The sequence below is a fragment of the Equus caballus genome, chromosome 20 (assembly GCF_041296265.1).
Source record: "Equus caballus isolate H_3958 breed thoroughbred chromosome 20, TB-T2T, whole genome shotgun sequence".
In the NCBI taxonomy this organism is placed as follows: domain Eukaryota; kingdom Metazoa; phylum Chordata; class Mammalia; order Perissodactyla; family Equidae; genus Equus; species Equus caballus.
In genome coordinates, this window is record NC_091703.1 from 42,494,831 (window position 1) to 42,521,706 (window position 26,876).

A 26,876-nucleotide genomic window follows, 5' to 3' on the forward strand; every position below is an offset into this window, starting at 1 on the left:
AAACTACATTCCCTGACTATTTTAAGAACTGGCTTCTGGGTAAGTTCAGCCAATAGGAGGCACTAAAACTGGAAGAGGAGATGAGAGAGAGCTAGGGGTCCCTGCCGGGATGACGTCTCACAGCACCTGTGGCTGTTCAGTGGCCCCAGCTTCCATCAGGCAGCACTCATCATGGTCTAGCTCTTGCTGGTCAACACAACCTTCTACCAGTGTCCCTCCTGTCCTCAAGGTGTAGGAGCTCCTGTTGCTCTGATCTCTGGTGTGCTGCATCACTCCTGCAGCACCATCTCAGTTACAATTAACTTCCTATATTAAATTCACTTGGTTGAGAGGCCTAGAGTGGTTTTGTTTTCCTGGCTGGACCCTGGCTTGAAGATCAATATTCTGAAGAGACATCTTCAAGGACAGTAATTGGTAATTCTGTGAGGGGAAGGGAGCACCACAGTGAAGGAATTCTCAACTTGGGTTTCTCAGCATCTAAGATATCTCAAGTTATTTCAAGGAGTGACATGAAATTCTTTGAAATGTGAATTTTGGCAATATATTTCATCTTAAATGCATAGATGCCTCAAAGTTTTGTAAGGAAGGCCTTAGGGGCCTATTATATTATTAACCATGGTGTTCTAGAATCAGGAAGCGCTATCCTAGACAACTGAAAGCTTTGAGTATAACAGAAAACTTGCTCAAGGCTTCTCAAGCTGCAGACCAACCTCCAGGGGCAGCCATGAGACAGTTTAAAGAAAATACTTTCATTATCTCTATTATTTATCATTTTCTCTGTTGAGAGAGGGTTAGGTGAAATGACAGTATACCTTTAGAATAATCTTGCGTGGCTCTATTTATTACTTGGAAATAGAAAATACCAATGCCTTCGAAGCCTAGTCCATTATTATCACTCCATAAATACTTAATAAGCAGCACAGAAACCACAAGAAAGCCCACGACTGTGGCTCATGATCAGAGAGAGAATGAGAGCCACATTGTGCCACTGATAAGCCATATGGCTGCAAATCTAAAGGCTCCCAAAGATGCCGCCCTTGTATAAAGTCCTGAATACCTGCTTTCATTCCCATTTCAAGTGTTTGAACTGTAATATATGGGCCATCTATTTATTAAAGGAGAGAGCTTACTTTGGCATGGGATAAATCGGTGCTTGCAGCAAGATGCTGTTTAATACAAAGGACGTTTCTTGAATTCCTTTCAGATGTGAGACCCACAGCTCGAGAGTGTTTGGTGTATATGTTTTAAAATTGCATGACTATTATACAATCCCTTTTCTTCGGCTGGCATGAGAAGGATATTCCCATCCTCTCTATGCTCTGTTCTTTACTTCCTCAAAGCTGAGGCGGCAAAAACACTGCCAGCCTTATCCAGCTTTTCATGGAAAGCCGCCACTCTTCACTGGCGCCTAAATGCAATTCAGACTGTCCCAGGAGAACTTCATGCTTTGAGGTGAATTCATAACATTAGGGCCAACAAAGAAGTTAACACAAACTTTCACTGTTAAAGCAGAAGAAAAAAAGTCTGCAGGCTTACTGAAGGAGCTCTGCTTCTGTGAGGGCCTCTGTCCTCTGCTCTCCAGTGACAATGGCCAGTTCATCCTTCAGTTCCTGGATTTCCTTTTGTAGGCGTATAATCATCTAAAATGGTAAGGCAGGATGTCAACTCCTCATTAAGGGAAAGTTGGTGACAGAGAACATATACCTTTTGAAATTATGAACTATTTTAAGGACGCAAAAATGTATAGAGAAGGATATAAAAGGCACTCCTGTACCTACCACTTAGCTCTGCTAAATCTTAATATTTTGTGAAAATAGTTCTAGAATGTCTTTTAACAAATGAAACATTACTGATGTAACTGGGGCCCCTTATGCCTATTCCTCTCTGTCCTTCCTGAGTGAACACGATATTGCACTCAGTGGGTGGCATTTCCCTGCATGTCTTCATATCTTACTCCACATGTATAGATATAACTGTAAATAATGTACAGTATCATTTTACATGCCTTAAACTTAATGTAAACGTTATCGTACTGCACGTAATTGCAACTTGGTTTTTTTTCCCCACATTATGTTTTTGAGATTATTTATATTGCTTCATGTGGCTCTAGTTCATTAATTTTCATGGATATATAGTATTTCAGTAAAGGAATATATCACAATTTGTTTATCTATGTCTCCTGTTGATAGACATTTCGGATTTTACTTCTGTTGTTATATTTTACCTAAAACCACAGGAATATTTTCCTATATGTTCCTATAAAAGTTTTAAAGCTTTGGGGCTGGCCCCGTGGCCGAGTGGTTACGTTCGCACGCTCCGCTGCAGGCGGCCCAGTGTTTCGTTAGTTCGAATCCTGGGCGCGGACATGGCCCTGCTCATCAGACCACGCTGAGGCAGCATCCCACATGCCACAACTAGAAGAATCCACAACGAAGAATACACAACTATGTACTGGGGGGCTTTGGGGAGAAAAAGGAAAAAATAAAATCTTTAAAAAAAAAAAAAAGTTTTAAAGCTTTGCTTTTCACATTTAGGTTGATTTTATTTTGTATAAAGTATGAGATATAGATCTTATTTTAATTAATTTTTTATACAGCTATTCTTGCAAGATTTGCTGTTATAATTCTATTATATGTTTCCACATATAATTGTGTCTTTGAGCTATTGATTAAAAATATTTGTCTACTTGACTACATGAATGGCAATACTACACTGTTTTAATTACTATATTTTAAGCAATTTTGGCATCTAGATAGAACAAGCCCCTTCTATCTTGTTCTTTTCCAAAACAGACTTGGCTATTCTTGGTCATTTGCTCTTTCATATAAATTTTAGATCCAGCTTGTAAAATTCTACTAAAGATCCTTCTCAAATTTTAACTGGAAATAAATTTGATTAAAAGGTTAATTTGGTAAGACTTATCAAATTTTGAGTCATCACATCCATGAACATGGTATGACTTTCCACTGATTCCTTTCAATAAAGATTTATAATTTTCTCTATAAATATCTTATGTGTCTTTAATTAGGTTTCGTTCCTAGAATTTTAAGGTTTTTGTTGTTATTGTAAGTGGAATTTTCATAAAATTGAATTTTCTAATTGTTGGCTTTTGACGTATAGCCAGGCAATTCATTTTTATGCATGGATTATGTACCGAGTAATTTTCTGAACATTGTTTTGGTTCTGTTTATCATTAAATACTCCTGGATGTGCTACATAAACAATCAAATAGTCTGTAAGCAATGACAGATGTTTTTCTTCTTTTCAAATCCTCATACATTTTTTAAAAATTCTGTCTGTCTTAGCAAGGACTTCCAAGTGCAGTGCTTAAGACATTCTTGTATAATTCCTTCTAGCATTTCACCAAAAAAAAAAAAAAGTTTCAGCAAAACTACATGTTTGCTGTAGTTTTTGCTTGATAACCTTAATCACTTTAAGGATGTTCACTTATTTTCACAGTTTGATGAGTCTTTTCAAGCTACAGATGAATGCTTAATGTTATCAAATACTTTTTCTGCATCTAGCAATGTAACCATATAATTTTTCTCTTTTAAACTGTGAATGTAATGAATCACCTTAATTCATGTGACTTTTTTTAGTATGAACTACTTCATATATACAAAAAAGTATAAAGAATACCTTGTACCTACTACTTAGCTTGAGAAATTAAAACATTACAGAGCTTTTTGAAGCCCTCACCCCTGTATAGCCTTCCCTAAATGAATTCCCCATTACCATTACCCTAAATTTGGTGTTTATTTTTCCTGTGACTTTTTTTCCTTTACTATACATTAGTATATTTTCTAAGGATAGATTATCCTTAAATTACTGAAATAAACCCAACTAGGTCATGAAACCACATATCATATTAATAATCATAATGCAAATTTCCTAAAACAAAAATTCACAGGCTGAATCCAACTTTTATTTTTCCTTCAGTATTTGGTAAACTCTCTCCTTCTTTCCTTCTTTATTTCCTTTCTCTCTCTGTCTCTCTCTCTCTTCCTCTTTCCTTCTGTTCTTCCCTCCCTCCCTCTTTCTATAATAGAATTATAACAGCAAATCTTGCAAGATTAGCTGTATAAAAAATCAATTAAAATTAGATCTATATCTCATACTTTATACAAAATAAAATCAACCTAAATGTGAAAAGCAAAGCTTTAAAACTTTTATAGGAACATACAGGAAAATATTCCTGTGGTTTTAGGTAAAACGTATTATTTTTAAGAAGACGCAAAAATACAACTCAACCAGAAAAGTTGATAACAACCGATAACAGAAAAGTTGATAATGAAATTATATTGAAATTTACAACTTTCCTTTAACCAAAAGAACACCAGAAAGTGAAAAACATGATATATTTTTTGGAGGAAACATGCATTGCATAAAACTAACAGAGAATTCACTTTCAGAATATATAAAGAAGCCTGCAAATCAATAAGGAAAAGCTTTTGGTAGCTTCGTTATTATTGAGTCAATTTATTTATTAGTTGTAGATCTATAAATGTTTTAAATTCTTCATGAATTAGTTTCAGTGTTGTTTTTCTAGGAAATTGTCCATTTTGTTTAAGTTTCCAAATTTATTGCCATAAAGTCATTCAAATTCCTTTATTCATTATTTTAAGATATCTACTGTACCTACAGTTAAGTCCTCCTTTCATTCCAGATATTATTATATTGATTTCTGCTTTCTTTATTCCCTTCTTCATTACTCTTTCTAGAGATTTGTTCCTTTTATTAGTCTATTAAAAGTCAACTTCATATTTTTTGTTTCTCTCCACTGGCTTTTGTTTTCACTCATTTTTACACTTTTTAATTTCCATCTTCCTACTTTTTTTGGACTTACTTTATTATTCATTTTCTAACTTTTTTGGCTTAGGGGTTACCAGACCAAGGATGTTGCATAAATTTGAACTTCAAACTCATGTGAGGCAGAGCCTTAGGATTTCAAGTTTTCAGAGAAACCACATTTTCTTCTACCTAGAGTCCACTAGGCAGACAAGATTCCCTAGCATCTCCCTATGCCAGTGGACAGATGCTTTTTCCTTTCTGGCTCACTCCTTCACTGGTTTTATGCTGAGGAGGGAAGAGGCTGTCTGAGGTTCATCATCCACCTTCCAAGGTCCCAGGGCTTTCACTTCTATGCCTCTGCTCCAGCTCCCTTCGCCCCTCCGCTCCAGGACAACTGTAGCCTCTTCTTTGTTTCTGGGCGATGGAGAATTCTCTTTCTTCCTTCAACCTCAGACATATATTTCAAAAGGTACTTGTTAAAGTTTATATAGGTGGGGTTCAGATTATCTGTATTCTATCAACAGGACCAGAAGATCTAGGGAACATGATCCTGAGTATTTTGAACGTGTCATTGCTCCTAGAATTTCATTTAAATGCACAAGATTGATGGGATTTGGTTGTTTACTTATTTCCAAAAACATTCTAGAATCATCAAGCTACGCAGAATGAAAATTCTTAGACAGAAACTATGTGAGTCATTCATTTGTAACTTGCCTCTACTAAATTAATATTGATGCCATATTTTCTACTTCTACTAAGGCTTTCAAAGTCAAATCTAACAACCAAATTATCTTCTGTCTTATTGAAAAGAAATCTCAAAACTAAGCCAACTTTTCACGGTTTTGAGATTATTACAGTCACATCCCCCATTCAATTATTGCAGAAACTTTGGAATAAGATTTTGGCCCATGCCCAGTCACCAGAGACTGGCCTATTCACAGTTCTGTTGTCTCCTTGTCTCTCTGGGGTACCAATACTTGTAAAGAAAGCAAGTCACATCCTTTGTGATACTGATCTTACATCGCTGGCTCCACATTTGCCATGAAATTTCGAGAGTAAGATATAGGAAATCCCATCCAAGTTGTGTTTTGGGTGGTTTTGAGGACAAATTTTCAATTGTCAATTGTGCTTCAGAAAAGCTCTGTACATAAAATAATGAACAGCAATGTCAGTTTTTAGAAGCAATTATAAAAGAGACCAGAAAACAACACTTGTCAATTACCAGATTATTGTGCACCAGGAAGACATCAACATTTGTTCAATTATCAGCTATTAGCTTTTGACTCCTGATTTCTCTTTTCTTTATAACTCTCACTGACCTACATCAAACACATGACAATGTTTACCCTTCTTCAAATTCCTCAAGTTCCTTCAAAGAAAAGTCTCTTTAGCCAAATTTAAAGGAAAAAACCTGCATCTAATATGTTTTTTTCTTCAATTAAGAACTAATTCTTGTCTTCAAGCTAACTCCGTTATTGTGTTTCTCATTCTGCATAGTAATGTTGCAGGGTTGCTGGCAGGGTAAGGACAGCAGAAGAATTCACCCTAGGAGTTCAATTCCACTTGACTCATGTCTTTGAATTCTCTTCCCTTTTTCCAGTGGGGACACTGTGTGACGTTGGTATCTGACCAGGGCTTGTTCTGGAAATAGATGTCCCTCACCCATTGGTTTCTCCAGAACAGAATTCCATCTGGGGAGCTCAAGCTCCCTGAGGCAAATGGGATGAAACAGCCCCATTATTCTTTTTCTCTCTTCTTCCTCTACTCTTCAATGGAAGATTTCAGAGGAGGATGGGCCAAGAATCAAGAGGAAGTAATTAACATGGGTAATAGTGAATTTGAGAATCTGGGGGGGGGGGTAGATCTGAGAAATTTATAAATGAAGCACTGTTGGTAAGATTTCACGTCTTTTTTATAAGGCAAAATACTCACTTTACACCAGCTTATTTTCTAGATAAATTTAAAAAAAGCTGAGTGATTTGAAAAGTAATATAACCTTAATTTTAGAACTTTAAAATGCTGAAAAATTTCATTTCAACATTTTTAGTATTGGCATGAGTTGACTAACAAAATAGAGAAAGGAGAACATACCTGCCTTTTAACTAGTAGCTAAATCATACAACCTGCAAATATTTATGCTTTAAAAAAGCAGTTTGACAAAGCAGAATTCATTGTTATAAAACTAGAAGCATGGTCATTTTTCCATGGGTCAAACCAATTATTTTTTTTTTAAATCTCTAGAATAAGTAACAGGACAGGTATGCAAAATATGGTTCTACTTAATAACCAGACTTCTTTTTCTCTATAAGTTTTTATAAAAGATGGTCTATTATCATTGTCTCTAGAAAGTTAAACTGACGTTGCTGAAAGGCCATGGCCTGCACAGGGATATGACTGTGCAGGATTCTGTCGTACATGCCCTCAGGACTCGCTGCACATCTCAGGAGTGAAGAAATGGGGAGCTGCAGGGGGACACAGGCCCTGAGTCAGACTGTCTATGTCTGAATCCTGGCTCTGCTGCTTATTAGCACTGTGACTCTGAGCAAGTTATTGAACATTTCCGTGCCTCAGTTTTGTCATCTATAAAATGGAGATAGAGATGACATCCACTCATAAGATGTTTATGAGCATTAAATGAGAGAACACGTTTCCAGCACTTAGAACATTACCTGAAATGAATAAGTACCCCTCAAATTTGAACTAGTATTTGATTTTTTTTAAAACATAGTCAGTTAAAAGTTGCTTACCAATCTGGGATCAACTTCTTCATTAAGAACAGCTTCATTCTTTATGAGTGCCACTCGTTGTGCAAATCTGCAGGTGGATATAGACTCCTAAGAAGGCAAAATAACTCCTTAAAATGTTCTGGTATAGAGAGATAAGGCTTAATTTTTGTTCACAGGAAAAAGATGCACACCTAAAGACTGATGTGTATAAAACATACCTAGAAATGAGGGAGCTTTGCTCTAGAACATTATTTTTTATTCAAATTTTGTTCGAGTTTAATAGCATGACCAATGGCAAAAGTATGGGAGATGCTGAGGTCCTACGTGGCAACTGGTATATGTTTTTCAACTCTGATCTGTTAAACCAGAACCACCTATACAACTCATAATCATAGCAGGTACTACAATCCACAGACATGAAAGACTACAAAATAAATATTTATAGCAGACCAAAAAGAGAGGCTTTTCAAGGCATCTTATAATGTCCTTGGGGCTTGGCCTTATTTTGACAGGCACTCCGCTGCCTCCCATTTTCCTCTTTTGGAGAAAGTCTGGATCCCAAACCTTAAACCGAAATGCATGAAACATCAGCTGGCTCTAAAGCAGCCCAAAAAAGCTGTCTGGCAGCCAGTCCCTGCCAAAGCACCCTGGGTGCTGTACCCAGCCACATGTCTAGGGATAGACACATCTTGGAGATGTTGCCAGGGTTTCCTAGTAATCAGGAGCAAAACCGAGCAGGAGAAGCCAAGGAAACCCCTTGGCAGCCTTCTAAAATTTGTGTAAGAGGTTTCTTCAAGCCATCCTGTGCTATGTGAAGTCAGTTCTCCAGTTGGGTAATTACAATGCTGTAAATAACCCAAAGCTGTGAACCCTGTAGGGTGTTTACCTCTGAAGGCATAGCCTAACCCAGCTGCAAAGATGGAAACCCACCCAGGACCCTCAACTCCCTCTCACAAACCAGCAACCAAAACTCAGACTGAGATCTCCAGAAACAAGAACCAACATACATCGATATTTCTTTTCTCCAAAGAGAGTGTTGCAATCATGGTCGTCATGCAGTTCCCTCCCAAACTGTCCCTTAGGACACTGGTCATCATGGAGTTCCTGTAGGGAATGTGCGAACGGTGTTTTTCTGAAAGGGCGATGATAACCTGTGGTAAGGTAGAAAAATAATGAAAATGCACATCTGACAAACAACTGAGCTGCAGCTGCAATAAAGATACAAAAGGAAATAATCAGTAAATGCAGGGTGACACTCAAAACTTGAGCTCAGAATAAATATCTTAACAATATTCAGTACCATAATGGTGAAGATGGAATGAAGGATATGTAGCAAAAACAGACCATAATGAACCCTCTAAGTTTTGGACAGACAATATATCTTGGACAGAATTGGATACATTATTATTCTGTTTTTAACCATTGGAAAATTCTTATAAAAACTCAAGCGTAAATCATGTAGGTTTTTAAAATCCTACCAAAATTGGCCCATATGCCCCATCTTCAAGGTAGAAGAGGAAGAAGAGTGAATAATAACAAGGAAAAGCAGTGTAGGGATTAGTGTAGGGATCTGGTGCCACAATGTCCAGGTCCAAATTCTAGCCTTACTCACATCAACATCTCTGCCTCAGTCTCCTCATCCATAAAATAGGGGAAAAAAATAGTACCTACTTCATAGATAGTTGGAGTGATTAAAAGAGTTAAAATGTGCAAATTACTTTGAGTTGTAGTACCCAGCCCATAATAAGTGCTGTATACATGTTTTCTATCATTGTAAGTGGTAGGGGATGTTTACTTTGGTTCAACTAAGGCTTGCTCATCCTATTCCTCATGACTGTCTTAGATAGTTAAGGAAGGTACTAGGTGGATGGATGGTAGGTGGATGAAAGGCTGTTGTGGGGTTGTCCCCAGAGGGAGCCACCAGGGGTTCAGGGTTTTCCTGGGAAGATGAATTCAGTGCTAGGATATTCATTGCAAAGCATCAGGAATAAGTCACCCATGGGTGTGACTTCAGGGGCATTACAAGGCCCTGGCTCCTGAAAATACTGCTGCCAACACTTGCCATTGTTCTTCCTTCCAACAAGGTGTGTAATTCCCATCAGCAGAACTTCTCCTACTCCTTTAGTTTACGAAACAAGATGGGAGCATTGTTTTTTGAAGGCCCTTTTGAGTAACAACATACAACTATACCTCTGGTCCCACTTTAAATTCATAACCACAGATTTTACTAAAAACCAGAAATCCTGTGATATTTCTCTCAAACATCACTTTTCCGCTCTCTGAAATGAGGCCTTTACACTTTAATCATTTTGTTTATACCTCTATCCAGTCTCTTCTCCGTGCCTTCAGTCTGAGCTGGTGGCCACACACCCTTCCATCAGATGTAAGCAGACCAACCAGAACTACTCATGCCTCAGCTCTAAACTCCTCGAACCTTCCACCCTTTCTCCTGTCACTGTCCTGCTCCTATCTAAGGCCAACACTCCATCCTCTCCCTCTTCTCCTCTCATCTACTTAGCTCCTACAATTAACCTCTGTCACTTCTTATTAATTTCTCTCTCTCTCTCACCTGGATCATTCTCATCCTGCATGCCCACTACAGTACTAAACTAAGATGGCTCTTGCCAAGGTCATCAGCAACCCTCACTGAACCAAAAGCATCAACCGCCATCTTATTAGATTTCCAAGTCAGGCAAGCATTCAACACAGTTACTCATCACCTCCTCTAGGAAACACTTTATTCACTTGGTAATCAGGACACAGCACTTTGCTGGATTTTATCTTTCTTCAAAAACTAGTTAATGAATGTTTCCTTTTCTTCTTCCCACATTATAAATATTGGAGTGCTCCAGGGCTCAGTCCTTGATCCTCTTCTCTTTCTTATCCATACTCTCTCCATGTGTAATCTCATGCAATTCCTCGGCCTTAAATACATCTATATGCTGATGTCTCCCCAATTCATATCAACAGCCTCAACCTCTTCCCTGAGCTACTATTCCTGTGGCAGCACTGTATCCCCATCTGGATATCTGTTCTTGACTTTCTCTTCCCTCTACTCTGAAACCTGATTCTTTCTCAGGCTTTATCCATCATTATTAACAGCACTACCATCCACCTAGTGGCTCAGTCCAAAACCCTAGGCATCATTCTTGATTTTCCCTCACCCTTCAAATCCAATCCACCAGCAATTTGTATTAGTTTTACCTACCAAACCTACCCAGAACGGACCACTTTTTCCCATCATTTTTGCCACCACTCCAGTTCAAGCCTCGATCGTCCCTACCTTGGACAACTGCATAAGGCTTTGAATCAGTCTCCTTGCTTCTCCTTTTGCCCTCCCATGGTCTGCTCTCCACACAGCAGCCAGAGGAAGCTTTGTAAAATGAAAGTTACATCAAGTCATTCCCCTGCTTGCAATTTTCCAGTAGTTTCCCCAAATGCTTAGTATACTGACTCAACTCCTGGGTGATCTGGCCCCTGTCTGCCTATCTGACCTCATCTCCTGTCATGCTTTCATTGCCCACACTGGCCTTGCTGTTGCTCCATCATACCAAGCTTAGTGTCACATCACAGCCTTTGAACTTACTGTTCTTTTTGCCGGAAATGCTCTTGCCTCAGCTTCCTGCTTCCTGTCATTCAAATCTTTGCTCAAATTTTATCTCCTCACAAGGTCTTTCCATGAACCTCCTATCTAAAGTATCACACCTATCTCCAGGCTGTTATTCTGTTCTATTTTTCTTCTGGTACTTATCACTATTTGAAATTTTATTTATTTACTTATTTTTTACCTGCTTCCCCACTAGACTTTGCGCTCCACAAGGCCAGGGATATTGTTTCTCCTGTTCACAGCTCTATCCCCACTGCCTAGAACAGGGCCCAAAACCCAGCACATGTGGCAGAAACTAAGCTGTCTCACTCAGCTATCATGAAAACCCCCATTCCAGTTTCACTTGTTATTAAACTACACTCCCTAGTCTCTCTCTACAACTCACATTTGCATGAGACCTAGCTCCATCAAGCAGACACCCCTGTGTGGTATTTGGAGGTGAGTAGTGAGAGGTGATGGCCATAAGGAAGATCAGATTTGCAGGCGAATGTGGCTGCAAAGGCATCTGGTACTTTTGAGGCAGCTGCCAGGGAAGTTTCTGGAATCTAGGATTTAATGTGCTAAGTGCCAAGTAGGGACAACAGTAATGTTTTGCAGAGCAGTTCAGTGGTGTGGTTAGATGTGTCTCCTGGTTGCCCTGCTCCCAGCTGGGGAGTATCCAAGCCCAGTTTCATAACTTTTCTTCATATTCTTTATGTTTAATAAACTCTATGCTGCTTAAATTAGCCAGAGTGGATTTTCCAGCCTATAACTAAGAAATCTGACTAGTACAACATGTGCTCAACACATTGTTGTTAAATGAATGAACAAATGAATGAGTAGATTAATTAGTTTCACCTAGGAAGACAGTGTAATGGTCATTAGTATGGAATGAGAGTTGAGGAATTTTTTCCAATTAAGTAACTGGGAAGGGAGTGGGCAACACGGCAGACCCAAGCCTGAGTGGCAAGGTGGTAGTATGGGGTGCTGAGCAGAGCTCTAGACCTTAAGAGCCAAGGGGACAAATGAAATATCTGAAACAGGAAAGGTAGGCCCAAATACCAAATACCAGAACAAACAGAGGTTGGTTTGACAGATGTGCAGAGAGGGTGGCATTATTGTTTATGAATCATCAATTAAATATGTAACAATTTTCTAAGTACTTTGAAGTTCTTTCATAAAAAAAAAGTCACTGTTTTTTTTTTTTCCTGGTCTAGGAAACAATATTGATATCTCTTCTATTCAACAGCTTTATGGACAACTTAGATGACAAAAAAGAGAAGGCGTTTATTAAACTTCCTGTTGAATTAAATTAAATGGCATGCTAGTTAACTTGCTTTTGGTTGCAGTAACAGAAAACATACCCTAAACTGGCTTTAATCATAGGGAGATTTATTGGCTCATGTAACTGGACAGGAAAGGCTTTAGGTTCAAAATGACACAAAAGGTCAGTGCTACCACCAAGGACTTAGTTTTGGCCTATACCTCTGCTCTATCTTTCATGTGGAGAAGTCTGCATCTCCTCAAGGCCATAGGATGGCTGCCAAATGCCCTGAAGTTACATGCTTCCTTATTCATAACTGAGATGAGAAAGGGCCTTTCATCTCTAACTGTTTTTAAACAAAAGTCCTGAGCTTTGCTAGGGATCAACTTCAGCCATCTCTGCACCAACCACTGCAGCCAGGAGAAAGGCAGGCTCCCATGGCTCAGACGAGTCAGGGTCTATTCCTGGAGCTGTAGTGGGCTCCTGGCTACGACCCCTTGGAGTGAATGTTGTGGAGGCAATCCCAATGTTCTTTCCAGAAAGGGTTCTAAAATAGCTAAAGAATTAAAATTCAGATGAGACTATGGATTAGAAAATACAGTCTTCAAAAATGGGGAAAGTGAAGGCAGTGCACGATAGAAGAAAGAACCCAGGACTGAGAGTCAGAACCAAGCTTTCCCACTTGTGTAATCTTAGGCCAATCCCTTAAATTTGTTAGCCTCAGTTTCCTCACCTGTAAAAGTGGGATTTGAATTGCTTGTCTGTCTCACAGAAATGTTTTGAAAATCAATGGAGATCATTTCTGGGATGGTTTCTGGTAAAACCAAGATCACCCAGCGTTGTGGAGGGGTCTTTAGGCTATGTTCTTCAGGATCCCTTGGAGACTCATTTTAGCCATGTAAACCCAGTCCTAGGCCATTTCTTTAAGAAGATGATCCTGAGCAGGGATCTTCTCAGCTCTAAGGGAGTTTAGGAATACCATAGTGAGCCCAGACGCCTTGGGGCAGATATAAATCTTCAGAGTGACCCAGAAACGGTGGGGACTTGAGAGAGAGGCAGAGTAGATTGTTCTTTGTGGGCTGCTTTGGGCTTTCCAAACTGGGAAGGAACTGGATGGTCTGAATGGCACACGGTAAGGAGGTGGTGCTACACCTGGATTTGTTCTTTTAATACTTACTTCCATTTTGGATTTCCTGTATAAATACAATAACATGTTCCTGAAAGCATTCTTTAAGTGACCAACAGTGGAACCTCACATTATACTTCATATCTCCTATGCCTGAAATCAACAATTTGGCTTATTATTTAATGAATTAAAGAGATTTTCTTTCAAAGAGTTCAGAAGTGCATGGAAAATTGACCTCTGAAAACTGACAAAGATTTGGAGTGGTTACAACTGACACTGGCACCATCAGTTTTTTTCTCCTGAACACAACCATTCAGTGCAAGCCAAGCGTTGGATCGCTGGCTGAAGGGGACCCCGAGTCTGCTGTCTGCAGAGGTAGAGAGCAAACACTTCGTTCCCAGGGCTTTCTCGCTTGATGTTTTGGTTGATAGCAACTGCTGGTCATACCAGGAGCACTTGGTGAGGGGTACGGTTAGAACAAGTATGCATGTCCCCCCTTCCTTTTCCTCCATGGACTTGATTTCTAGGATTAAGATGTACCCTGTTATTGTGGCTTAAAATGTTTTTGAGCAGAGTTTTTGGAATAAGTACTACACACACAAGGAGAACTCCAAAACCAACAAAACTCTGGCAAAGAGAACGTTATTTCCTTATGAGCACAATAAGGTGCATTCAACTCAGAAAGGCTGTACACTGAGCAGGTGTAAGGTCTTACAACACGGCCAGAAGGGCAGTTCCAATTCTACACGGAATTTCTGTAACCAGTGTGGGCTAATTAATGCAAGAAAGGTTACCAAACTATTTCTGAGTCCATCTCCATCTTATATACTGAAACTGTGACAGAGAGAATGTAATTAATTACTGACACTTACATGGATTTCTATTAGGTACAGCATTTATCTTACTGTATTGGAAGTATTTGTTTAAATGGTTTGCTCTGTCACTGGATAACATGACAGCACAGACTATTTCTTAATCATACATTTATCCCCATTGCCTAACAGAACTCAAAGCACCCAGTGGACATTCAATCACAATTTGCTGAATGAACGAATGAATGAAGCTAATTAAACTAAATTGTGTTACACTTCCAGTCTCATTAGTCCCATAATAAAGTACTACACACAAAAAATTTGTTTATAAAACTCCTTGAAGTCTGTTATTTCATTAGCAGAATCTGCCCACCCTTTTTATTCTTCTCATTCCTATGTACTCTTTGGTTCTCTCTCATCTTTTTCTGTATGAAATTCCAAAATTTCTCTACTACTCTCCTACTTTCTCTCCAGCTGCTATTCCTAGACCTACTCAACCCCACATACCCATGGACGCATACTGCAGTTTCTGTATTCATGTTCTTTCCTCTCATGCTAATCTTCTCCTTCTCATCTCCTCCTCTCTCCATTATCTTAGGCTGTAACCTCCATGAAGACACGTGTACATCAGTGTAAATTGGTAACAACTGGAGTGATGCAGCGGGTGAACAGGAAACGGATAAATGACATTCAGAGAGCTAAAGGTCAATGACATGTGAATGTCACTGCGACCCTGGGTGAATAGATCCCCCTAGCTGGAGCTAAGGGCTGACAGGCTCACTGTTCTCACTGCCTGCCATCCTCTAACCCCATCCTTGGCTGGCTCACTCCTACTCACTCTTCAGGTCTCTGCTTAATATTAGCCCTGAGAGAAGCTTCATTAGCTCTCCCCTCCACAGTCTAAGTCTGACCCCCATTACAAGCTCTCCTCATCCTTGGACTTTCTCTGCACAGCTCTCACCTGGATTATGGCCAGGTACATACTGATTGCTTATTCAATACATGTCTCCCTATACCAGACCATGAGACTTTTGGAGGGAGGACTGTTTCTATTTTGCTCAGCACTGTGCCCCAGTGCCTAGCACAGTCCTCAACACATGACAGTTCCTTATAAACAACTGTTAGATAAATAAACTAATTATGTATAAAATCAAATGCCACATAGCCACCAAGACTATTCACATGAGGCTGATGTTATAAGGATTTTGAAGAGAAGCCTAATGGGGAGAGGAACAGTTTTAATGACAAGGAGCAGCTCACAAAGGTTGTGTAGAATGAAGAAGAAGAAAGGATTAGGGGCAGAATGTATATCTTGAGTGATCACAATTGGTGGAAATTCTGATTCAACTGATGAATACAATTTTGCATGAACATGGACATAACGGGAATTAAAGCCAACAGTGCTGGCAACTGACACAAGTAGGTATATTTCTTTAAAGTAAAGCACTTTGAATATAGTCCTTTATGTCTTCATATCAATGTTTTATAAGTATCCTATTAAGTAAAAGTCTCTCTTATATAAAAGTAGTATGTAATATTTGAACAAGAAAGAACTCAGGAGTGCTGACTCTTGGAGACACTAAATGATGGGAACACCACGTGGGCCTTCATCGCTGGGTGCTGTGTTACTGGGAGTCATTTGGTCAGGGCCCAGCGGTGTGCGCCTTGTTCTGAGAGAGCTCCCTTAGGTCTCTCTCAATCTGCTTTTTCAGCCAACTTGACCATTAGAAAGCATTTAACATCAGGACAACATCAGTCTCAAAAGGGTTCTTTATGCAGTTAAAAAAAGGTTTTTTTGTTTTTGTTTTTTCTCAAATCTTTTAGCCTCCAACATTCATTACAAGTCCTCTGGCTTGCCAATAGTCTCTGCACTTCCCCGCCCCAGTTTTCGACCCTGTGTTTGGAATTTGGAAGTAGCTGCCATCTTTAACATTCAACTCACAGTGCTTAGCCTCACAGAGCTGAAGGGAACTTGAGAAACCATCTAATTCAATCCACTCATTTTAGGGTTGAGAATTTTTTCTGGAAGATTTATTTAGCTAAATTCAGATGTGTGTTCTCTGTTCTTGGAGTCAAATGCAGAAATTAAAAATAGAGCACACACTGGGGTGGATTGTAGTAAAATTGGGGTCGGGGAGAAAGGGGAAGCTAAGGTGAGGCAAAGCATCGCAGGGTCCAAACAACCAACTAGATGAAGGCACCAGATGCTGAAAAGTTATTGGTCATCTCTAAATTATGTTCCCACAGCTGATCTACTAGCCTGAAAAAATAGGCTCAGGGAGGCCATTTCTAATCTATTTTCACACCCACTACAAATTTTACAATAAAAACAATGACAGAGTGAAAAAAAGCATAGACTTTGGACCCAAGCAATTCTAGATTCAAATCCTCATCTTACCACTAGCTGGTAACCTTGGGAAGGGCTCAGGAAGACCTGAGTTTTAAAATTTATAAGGTGGGGATAATAATGAACACCTATAGCATAGGGCTCTTGTGAAGTTTAAATGCAGTGATATATACAACATGCTAGTAGCTACACCCATGTGCATAGCGTCGTTATTCACAAGAGCCAAAAGATACAAACAACCCAAGTGTCCATCACCAGATGAATGGCTAAAAAATGTGGTATATATGTATAATGGAATATTATTCAATCTTAAAAAACGAATGAAATTCTGACACACGCTACAACATGGATGGACCTTGAAGACATTATGCTAAGTGAAATAAATCAGACAGAAAAGGACAAACATTACATGATTCCACTTACATGGGTATCTAGAATAGGCAAACTCATAGAGACAGAAAGTAGAATAGAGGTTACCAGGTGATGGGAGTACAAGGAAATGGGGAGTTATTGTTTAATGGGTACAGAGTTTCTGAGATTATGAAAGAATTCTGGAAATGGTTGCACAACACTGAGAATGTACTTAATGCCACTGATTTGTACACTTAAAAATGATTAAAATGGTAAAGTTTATGTTATGTATATTCTACAAGAAAAGAAGAAAAGAAACACAACAAAACAAAAACAGTAGTAGAATGCCTGATGTAAAGTATATGGTCAACAAATGGTAGGTACAGTTACAGCCCATTCTGTCCATTTTACCTGTTCTAAGTAATGCAGTGACAAGTTGATATACTTGGCCTCTGTTAGAAGCTGGCCCCCTACTCCAGTCTTTGCCACGCGCTCTGAACCAGCCAGGTCAACCAAATGAAGTTTGGCGTGTCGGACAGTTGCAGATCCTGGTTCTTTGCTTGATAAGTGAATAGTGAAAATGCAGTGAGAACGAGTTGAAGCCTGGTTCATAGGAGTCTATAAAAAAGAAAATTGCAAAACAAAAATAATGTGAACAATGAGAATTTTTGAAGAATATCAACAAATTTAAATTTACATTTCTAAGGATAAGACATTTCCCACGAAGCCAACACTGTCAAATGGAACAAAAACACTTTAGCTGAGACCCTTGAAGTTAGTTATTTTTCATGCATTACCTCTTGAATGACTGATAACAGATGTGGATGGGTTGATTCAGAAAGTGAGGAAAGAGTTCAAACAAGGTAAAGCTCAGGTCTTCTTACTAATATAACTTTATTTCATTACATGACCACAATTCATACCTTAACCTTGGCTAACCATACCAAAAATGTGTAATGCGAATGTCATAGGAAAAGAGGGGAGAATGGCTACATTGAGCGAATTCATTACACAATTGTAAACACAACCCACAGACAAGGATGATCAGTATCACCACTACTACCCAACACTGAACCGGAGGTCCCAGCCAATGGAGTAAACAAGAAAAAGGAAAACAGGGCATATTGATAGGAAAAGAAGAGATTAAAATGTCATTATACACAGAAACTATAGTGGTCTACATAGAAAATGCAAGAACATTTACAAAAATAATGTTAAAAACTAAAAAGCTTAGCAAGTTTGCTGGATGTAAGATCACTATGCCAAATCAAGGAAGTTCTAATAACTCAGCAATAATTAATCAGGAAATCTAATATTATTCATAATGGCAACAAAGATGACAAGATAATAAGTAATTAATCTTATAAAAGATGTGTAATTTGTAGGGAAAATGATAAAATAATATTAAAGGATACAAAAAGAAAACCTGAATAAATGGTGTCCTAGATACTAATATACCATTTCATGGATGGGAAAACACAAAATTAACTATGTATTAATCTCTCCGTATTAACCTATATAGTCAACGCAATTGAAATAAAAATGCCACAGGTTTTGTTTGTGGAACAGGACAAACTGATTCTAGAAATCAGATGGAAGAGCAAATATTGAAAAATAAAAAACCATTCTATGAAAGAAGAATAAGCAAGGGGGACTCGTCCTGCTGTACATCAAGGTATGTCATAATGCTGCAGTAATTAATACAGTGTGGTGTTGGCACAGGAACAGATAACTGGCTCAGTAAAACATGCTGTGCTCATTTAGGAACTCTGAATAGGATCGAGGTGACATCACAACACAGTGGAGAAAGAATGGACTAATGAGTAAATGGTGCTGGAATAACTGGCCGTCCATCACGAAAAAAATAAAGTTTAGATTGCTTTCTCACACTATACACACAAATAAATACCAGAATTATTAAAGACATATATAAAATACAATTTTAACACTAATATAAGAAAATATGGAAGCAAATCAACACTAATATAAGAAAATATGGAAGCATATCATAGTCAACCCAAGGAAGTAATAGATATTTTATGATAAGACATAAAACATAAAAATGAATTGATTTAAGATATTTGACCAAATAATTCAAAATTAAAGAATTTCAGTGTGATAAAATCTACCAAAAAGTTAAAAGACTGGGGATGATATTTGCAATACATATGGCCGACAAAAGATTAATATATGAAATAAAGAACTCACACAAATCAATAAGAAAAAGACACGCAACTCAGAAAAATAATGGACAAAGGATATGAACAGGTAACCCACAAAGAGGAAACCTGAAACAGTCAATAAGTATTTGAAAAAAATGCTCAGACACGCAAACAAGCAGGACAAATAACTAGAGCCATAACGATGGACTATTTCATTCACATCCATCAGACCGACAAAAATTTAAAAAATAAAGTCTAACAAAACAAGTGTTTGCAAGCCTATAATGAAATGGGAACTTTTATGTACTGCTGGTGGAGTATAAATTAAGAACCGTTTTTGAGAGCAATTTGACAATATGTGGTAAAGCTGCAAATCCACATAACCCACAACCCAGCAACAGACTACCAGCTGTATTTTCTAGGGAGAAATCTGGGACAGGTACACTGAGACAGAGAGAGAAAAAGAGAGTAAGACACACACACACACACACACACACATATGAACATTCACTGCAACATTGTCTGGGATAGCAAGAAATTGGTGCAAGATGTATAACCTAAATGAAAATCTATGATGGAAAAGATGAATAAACTGGGATAATTCAAACTACAGAGAAGTTAAAATGAAGCACCTTTGGATAGATTGACAAAGACAGATTTCTAAAATGCTTTAGCACATTAAAGAATGATATAAACACTATGGTAGAACTTAGATCGTTAAAAAAGCAATGGCATCTAAAAATATTCATTCATAGTGTTATGACTTAGGTTACTAAAAGTACAAAAATATGGACTGGAAAGAAAGCAAATTGATGATAGTGCTTGCCTTTGTGAGGAATGCACAGCAAAAGGCCAAGAAGGGATTTCAACTTTATCTGTAATATCTTGTATCTTTTGTTTAAAAATTATCAGAAGCAAATTCTGATATCTAAAAATATCTAAAAATAAAATTTATCTGAAAATATTCCAAATGAATGTTCATATGAGTAAACGTGTTCAGATCTCCAGTTTTACAAAATGGGATTCGATGAAAGAATTTCCACATGGATGCACATGTATTCAGAGAGGGTAACATATTTGGATGCTATTTTAACAAGAAATTCTTTCTGTAAATATAAATTCTTGATATACACCACTGTTGATTTACACCAACTACCAAAATACACAGATGTCAAAATACTGGCATAGTTTTGGTGATGATGATGTAGCTAGTGAGTTAAATAGGCTGAAAATTCGACACATTACTTGTTACCACAATAACTATACCCAAACCTAGCCAGTGTGTGATTTTGCAAGCTAAAGTGGATCAGCAAATAACTGTGCATGTAAAACCGCAAGCTCAAATTTAGAACCTAAGTTGAGGTGTTCTGGAAGTGACTGTAAGTTATTTGCAGAACTTAAACATGGGTTTCATTTCACTGTTATATTCGCACAACAATAAATCCTACAGTACTGTAATGAGAGTCAAATTGACAATTGATATAAATGAATAACATAGAGACTGTTCCCAACAGCTGTCTTCAACTTCTAAATTGATATACTGAAATCACAGTAAAATGCGTACCATTATCGAATATTTGAAAAGTGAACCCATTTCAAAGGAACGTGAGATTTACATCAAATTAAATTGTATTTCTGGAGTCCATAATTAAAATGCAGTAATATGCTGCAGGAGTCCATGCCTACAATTTTGTAACTTCTCATAAATATTTTCTGCATGAAGTAGTAGTTGGTGTCCTCTTAGCTAAAATTTCCTTAAACCTCAGAAAACATTCTTTATGTGTAGCTGCTTAAGTGTGATTGAATGTGCTGGTGTCTGCTCTGTGTTTATTTAAGGACATCTTTTTGTCTCACAGCACGCCCCTACGTTTGTCCTTTCAAAAGGTAAAACTATATTAAAACATTTCTGAAACTGCCTAAGAACAGATGGCACCATTTAGGCAGATTCATTCAAATTTAAGCGCACATTTTAAACAAATGTGCTCTTGGCACTAGAGAGCGTGTCTTTGGAAAAATTCTAGTGATGATTAATCATCCGCATGCAGAGAGCTTTCACATTTCCTATCGGTCTATGTGTACAGCTCTGCTTTAGGCAGTACAGAGAGTAAGAGGAAAGTAAGACACAGACCTTGCCCTCAAGGAATTTATAATCTAGTTCAGGAGCTAAATACGAAACATATGAAGAGAGAGTGAACAATGAGAAAAAGGCAAACATGAGATAAAGAAAGTGATCTGTACCCAGCACTGAGTGTCCTGATGCTCCAGGGAGCACCTAAGAAGGCAAACCATTCCCTCATGAGGGAAGCTCTCCACCCCCTGCTACTCCCCGGTTTCTGGAGTCAAACACCCTCTTCTCTCCAGTCCCTAAAATGGGCATGTCCCAAACTATGACCCTCAGATCCTTCCCCTTGGGGAACTCTTCGATGGCTCTGATTCTCATTGGATAGGCACTGTAGTGGGTGAAAAATCACACGCCCAAAATTTTAGACTTTGGTAACGCATGACCTGGTTTCAAGTCCTGGTTCCATCACTTACTAGTTACTTGACCCTAATGTTCCCAGAACAACCTCATCCCTTTCCCTCACTCCATGTCCCATGGATGGATATCCAATCCATCCTATTCCTGTTGAATTTACCTCCACTTCTCTCCATCTCCAAACATCCTTTACCTCTTATCTGGGTTACCACATTCTCTCTTTACTAGTCTCCCCATATTTATATAGTGTTGAAATCTTAAGCAAATTTACATAAAGAAATTTTGGTTTTTCATGTCTTTAAAATGCCGTAATAAAACTTACTTTGCTGCAAAGTGTTATGCTAAATACCAACTGAGTTACTGAGTGTTGAAGTGGGCCATGAACTGTAGAAGGTCATATAAACGTCCATCACCGTTGCTATTCACTCTATTCAGACACCCTTCCCATATCCTTATTTCCAACCACAATTTCTCTGCACACCAGGTTAGAATGTCCAAGAGACTGATAATTGCCACTAAAATGCCTTGCCAGCGTCTTGACCCTAATGTTCCCAGAACAACCTCATCCCTTTCCCTCACTCCATGTCCCATGGATGGATATCCAATCCATCCTATTCCTGTTGAATTTACCTCCACTTCTCTCCATCTCCAAACATCCTTTACCTCTTACCTGGGTTACCACATTCTCTCTTTACTAGTCTCCCCATATTTACTCTTGTCTCCTCCAATTGTTCTCCACCTTGCAGACAGAGTAATATTTTTAAAAGACGTATTTGATTATGTCATTCCTCCCTATATCCCTCAATTAAACTAGCATGCTCCCTAAGACTAAATATCTCTAGCTCCTTCAACTGCGTCTTACCCAACTGTTTATCAAACTCTTTTTTAAATATGGCACTCTGACACTCTGATTGAATATATTCTTTCAAATGTAGCCTAATCACAGCCCAGGACACTGGAATCTGGGAAATCTAAATCTAGCGTTGCCAGTAAATAGCACGTGAAGTGTTATACTATATTTGTTCAAGCCTGTTACCCATGCTATGAAATTTCTTTGGGAAACATACACACACACACACACACACACATATTTATTTGATGACTACATTTAATTAGTTTTTACCTCAGTGCTACAATCTGTTCAGATAATTCTGGATCTTGATTTTTTTTTTGCAATTTTGTGCTATCTACAAATGAAAATATCTCATATATCCTCATCCAAAAAATTTGTAAGACACCAACTAAGGCAGAACAACAACATTTCTTGAAGACATCCCTACTCTGCACCCTGTGAGGTAACAGTTATGGGTATTTTCACATTGGTTTCACTCCAAGTACCTTCATATACCTTCAATCTCTCTTTATATCCTCAAGGATATTTTGAGAGACTTTATTAAATAAATTGGACTCACTTGATCTATGAATTTTATAACCCTATCAGAAAATTAAATAGAATTAGTTTAAGGTGAATCAATGTTGACTCTTCCTTAATTGCTTATTGACCATTATTTAATAGTCATTTATCAGATTCCTTTCTTATGATTTGGTATCAAAAATATTAACTTGTCATTTTCCAAATACGTTTTTATTTTTGGAAAGTTGAGACTAGATGACTTTCTTTTGTGGGGTAAAAGTCTAAAAACCCAGGCTCAGTGGGTCCCTTACAGATTCATCCTATCTGTAGTCTGTGGTCCATGAAAGTTAGTTTTCCCCTTTCTCATCTCCAGCATAGCAAATTCTTGGTTCTCACTAAATGTCCATCTGAAAGGTTACCTCCTTGCAAAGACTCTCCATTTCCTTCCTCCTCTCACCTAGATTCTGAGTTTCTTGAGGGCAGGGACTGTGTCTTATTCATCACTGTAACCCCAGCATAACATAGCATAATAGTGTGCAAAAATATTTGTTAAATTGTTGACTCTTGCTCATTTCTAGTTTTCTGGAATCTCTATGGCATACTCCATCATTTCCAAAAATCTCCAAATAATTCAGACTACATCTGCAAACTCTTTAAATCCATGGAATATAATTCATTTAAGTCTAAAAATTATTTAAAACAGTCAGATTGATTCAAATCTCTCTACCTACCTTGGGCTTCAGTTATTCTTTGTGCCTGATTCCAGAGCTCTTAAAACCACTACCTTCTCCATCTTCAACTGCCCTTTATCTTACCTAGTGTCCTCTTGCTGGTCAAGTATCGCCTAGTATTTCTTACTGGAAAAGTACGCCCTTTTCTTCTTCCAAAATAAGCCTACTCAAAATTCATTGATCTTCATGAATTCCCCTTGGACTATTCACAACTGGCATCAGCCATTGTGTTCTGAAAGGACATTTAACATTTGTGCATAAAGTAGATCCTTAATATCCAAACTCTGGAAAAATCTAAAGGATGGATTGTTCCAAACAGACTTTTAAATGTTCATCATTAAAAAAATTATGACATTGTAATGAACAACTTGCTACAGTGGTCAGTGGGGGATGATGGTGTTATCCATTGGGCTGCAAATGAGTGTTTGGTGGCCAGCCCTTTTTGTGTGGTGTGAAGAGCAAGGTGGATTATAAAAGGTGCTGCAAAAATGATCCTGTCAGACAATGGTGGCTTCGAACTCTCTAGACAGAAAGGGATTGGAGCAGCAATGTGGTTTGTGGTGGTCCTGGAAGCTGCTTTTGCAGAGGACTTTACATATTATAGAATTACATCGAGAAAACACCACATGCCCACATTGAAGGCTAAAACTCCTTCTACGGCTGTTCAGGCCATTTACTGGCACTGGCTGAGCTACCACTCTCAGAAGCTATGTTTAAAAATCTCTCAAATTTCATTAAACAAGAATCATTTTCTCCAGAGCAGGAGATACAGTCATCCCTCAGTATATGTAGGGGATTGGTTTCAGGACCCCCACAGATACCCAAATCCACAGATGCTCAGGTCCCTTCTATAAAATGGTGAGGTATTCGCATATAACCTATGCACATCCTCTCATATACTTTAAGTCATCTCCAGATTACTTATAGTATCTAATACAATGTAAATACTATGTAAATAGCTGGTACACTGTATTACTTAGGGAATAATGAGAAGAAAACAAAGCCTGTACATGTTCAGTGCAGACACAACGATCATAGGCCTTTTGATCGGCAGTGGGTTGAATTGTACAGAGGGCCGATTGTACTGCTAAGCTGAAAGAGAAACTTGAAAGAAACACTATAACAAGAATTAAGTAACACTGATAAACGTTTCAAAACGCTGCTTATTCAGCTTCCCCTTTGGGTTCTGCAGATGTACAACAACCAATCCTGACACTTTATGTTTTTGTTATGCATATTCTTATCGGCAGATTAGTGATTCCTTGTAAATTAAAACCTTCACTTTTTTTCACTATTTCATGATGCTGTGTATGGTATGTGTGTGTGGCCATTTTCAAGACTGAAAAATTTGATTTTAGGGGCAAGAATTGATAAGTGAAATGTGGTTTTTGTGTTTACATAATATACTATTATTTTTTGTAACATTTTTTCTACTTTTAGTTAATCTATGTTTTCAATCACTTCAAAAATGATTATAGTTAATACAGACTTCAATGATTCAAATAATCTCTATATGTTACACATAAGGTTTTCTAGGATCCTTTGAATGCTTGCTTATTTCTTGCCATATCTTATACTTATATTCCAGTCTTACATATCAAAATCTTTTTTTCAATCACTCTGCTATTTTGTGTTTTTTGTTTTTTTGAGGAAGATTAGCCCTGAACTAACTGCTGCCAATCCTCCTCATTTTGCTGAGGAAGCCTGGCCCTGAGCTAACATCCATGCCCATCTTCCTCTATTTTATATGTGGGATGCCTACCACAGCATGGCACACCAAGCAGTGCCATGTCCGTACCCGGGATCCTAACTGGTGAACCCCGGGCCAGTGAGAAGCGGAAAGTGAGAACTTCACCGCTGCGCCACCGGACTGGCCCCTCACGCTGCTAGTTTGGATTGAAATATCTCAACAGGAATTTCAACTAAACTAAGTCAGGTGAAGAAAATCTCTCAGACTGAACAGGAGTACATAATGGATACACTTGAGATTCTTCAAGGCAAACCAACTAATAACAACAGCTGCCACAGAATCCAGAATTCAACTTTCCACTCTGATTTTGTTTGATAACACTCTCTAACCAGATATCCTAATTGATCTGTTCCTCTGCTCATTTGCTCTATCTGAATGGAAGACCGAAAATACTAATCTCTATATGCTTTCTAGGCTGATATACCAGCCTTTCAGGTCAAAACCCACCCTTAATCAAGGACTACCCAACCCTCTCCCCATTGGTTCAATGATTCCATAGGAAACGGGTTGGATTAAGAGGCCCACCAAGCACCTGATCTCCTCTAACTCAGCCTGGAAAAGTCAGGCCTGCCTAAACCTAGTGGTTTAGCACGAGACCCTATAAACATCTGCCTTGCTCTTTTCTGAGGTTGTTTCAGAGCATACTGCCTGAACAGCAAAATATCCCCAATTAGATAAGCTCGATTGGATTAGTAATCCTAAACTGCTCATTTTCCTTTCTGATTTTTCTCTTCATAAGATACCTGGCTTTTAGAAAAGTGATCAAAATCATTTTCCCCAGTTGCAGGATCTCTAGGTCCTGCATATTGTCAAAGTAGTTTTTTAAAAGAGAAAAATGGACTAGGCACACCAATTTGGCTTAAAATTTAAAAGTAAGCTTTGGAGCAATCTGGAACATATAATAAGAATGTTCTAGCAATTATGATTCACCTTTCTGATGAGAATAGCCTATTATGTTTTATTATATATCCCTCCTAACAAGTCTGGAATCAATTTGATGGATTTTTGATTTTCACGTCCTCAAAGATTTATTAGTTGACCTAATAATTTTAGGAAAACTGAATGTCAGAATTAGTGATGGCTCTTCTCCTGTTGGGTGTCAGGATTCAGAAGATTGTTTCCCTATGGGTCATTTCTCCAGGATTTGGCAAATCAAAGTCAAACACATGTATATAAAAATGTAAGTATGCAAAGATCGGCACATATGGCAAATTGAGAAGGAGTTGACCTATATCTTTAATCATTGCTCCATTCAATTATCAGCCCTGTTTATCATTCTGGACCTGGACATCATCATATTATTACCAGCATAAAGGTTTGCTCTGAACAATGGAAACTACATAGCCCCAAATCTTCCCCACCCTTTTTTCTTTCTACTCGACTACAAGAAGAATTATAGC

General features: G+C 38.2%; 1 protein-coding gene across 6 annotated transcripts in view; it reads right to left on the bottom strand.

Moving 5' to 3' along the window:
- The window catches only part of KIF6 (kinesin family member 6), a 371,457-nt gene that overhangs the window by 225,578 nt on the left and 119,003 nt on the right, over nt 1–26,876 (bottom strand). For all 6 annotated transcript variants that reach the window (XM_070244518.1, XM_070244517.1, XM_070244519.1 and 3 more), the window contains 4 exons: nt 17,415–17,621; nt 8,525–8,668; nt 7,539–7,625; nt 1,537–1,640 (listed from right to left, as the gene is read on the bottom strand). In XM_070244518.1, coding sequence (XP_070100619.1) covers nt 1,537–1,640; nt 7,539–7,625; nt 8,525–8,668; nt 17,415–17,621 — 542 coding nt within the window. The remainder of the gene's footprint in view (nt 1–1,536; nt 1,641–7,538; nt 7,626–8,524; nt 8,669–17,414; nt 17,622–26,876) is intronic.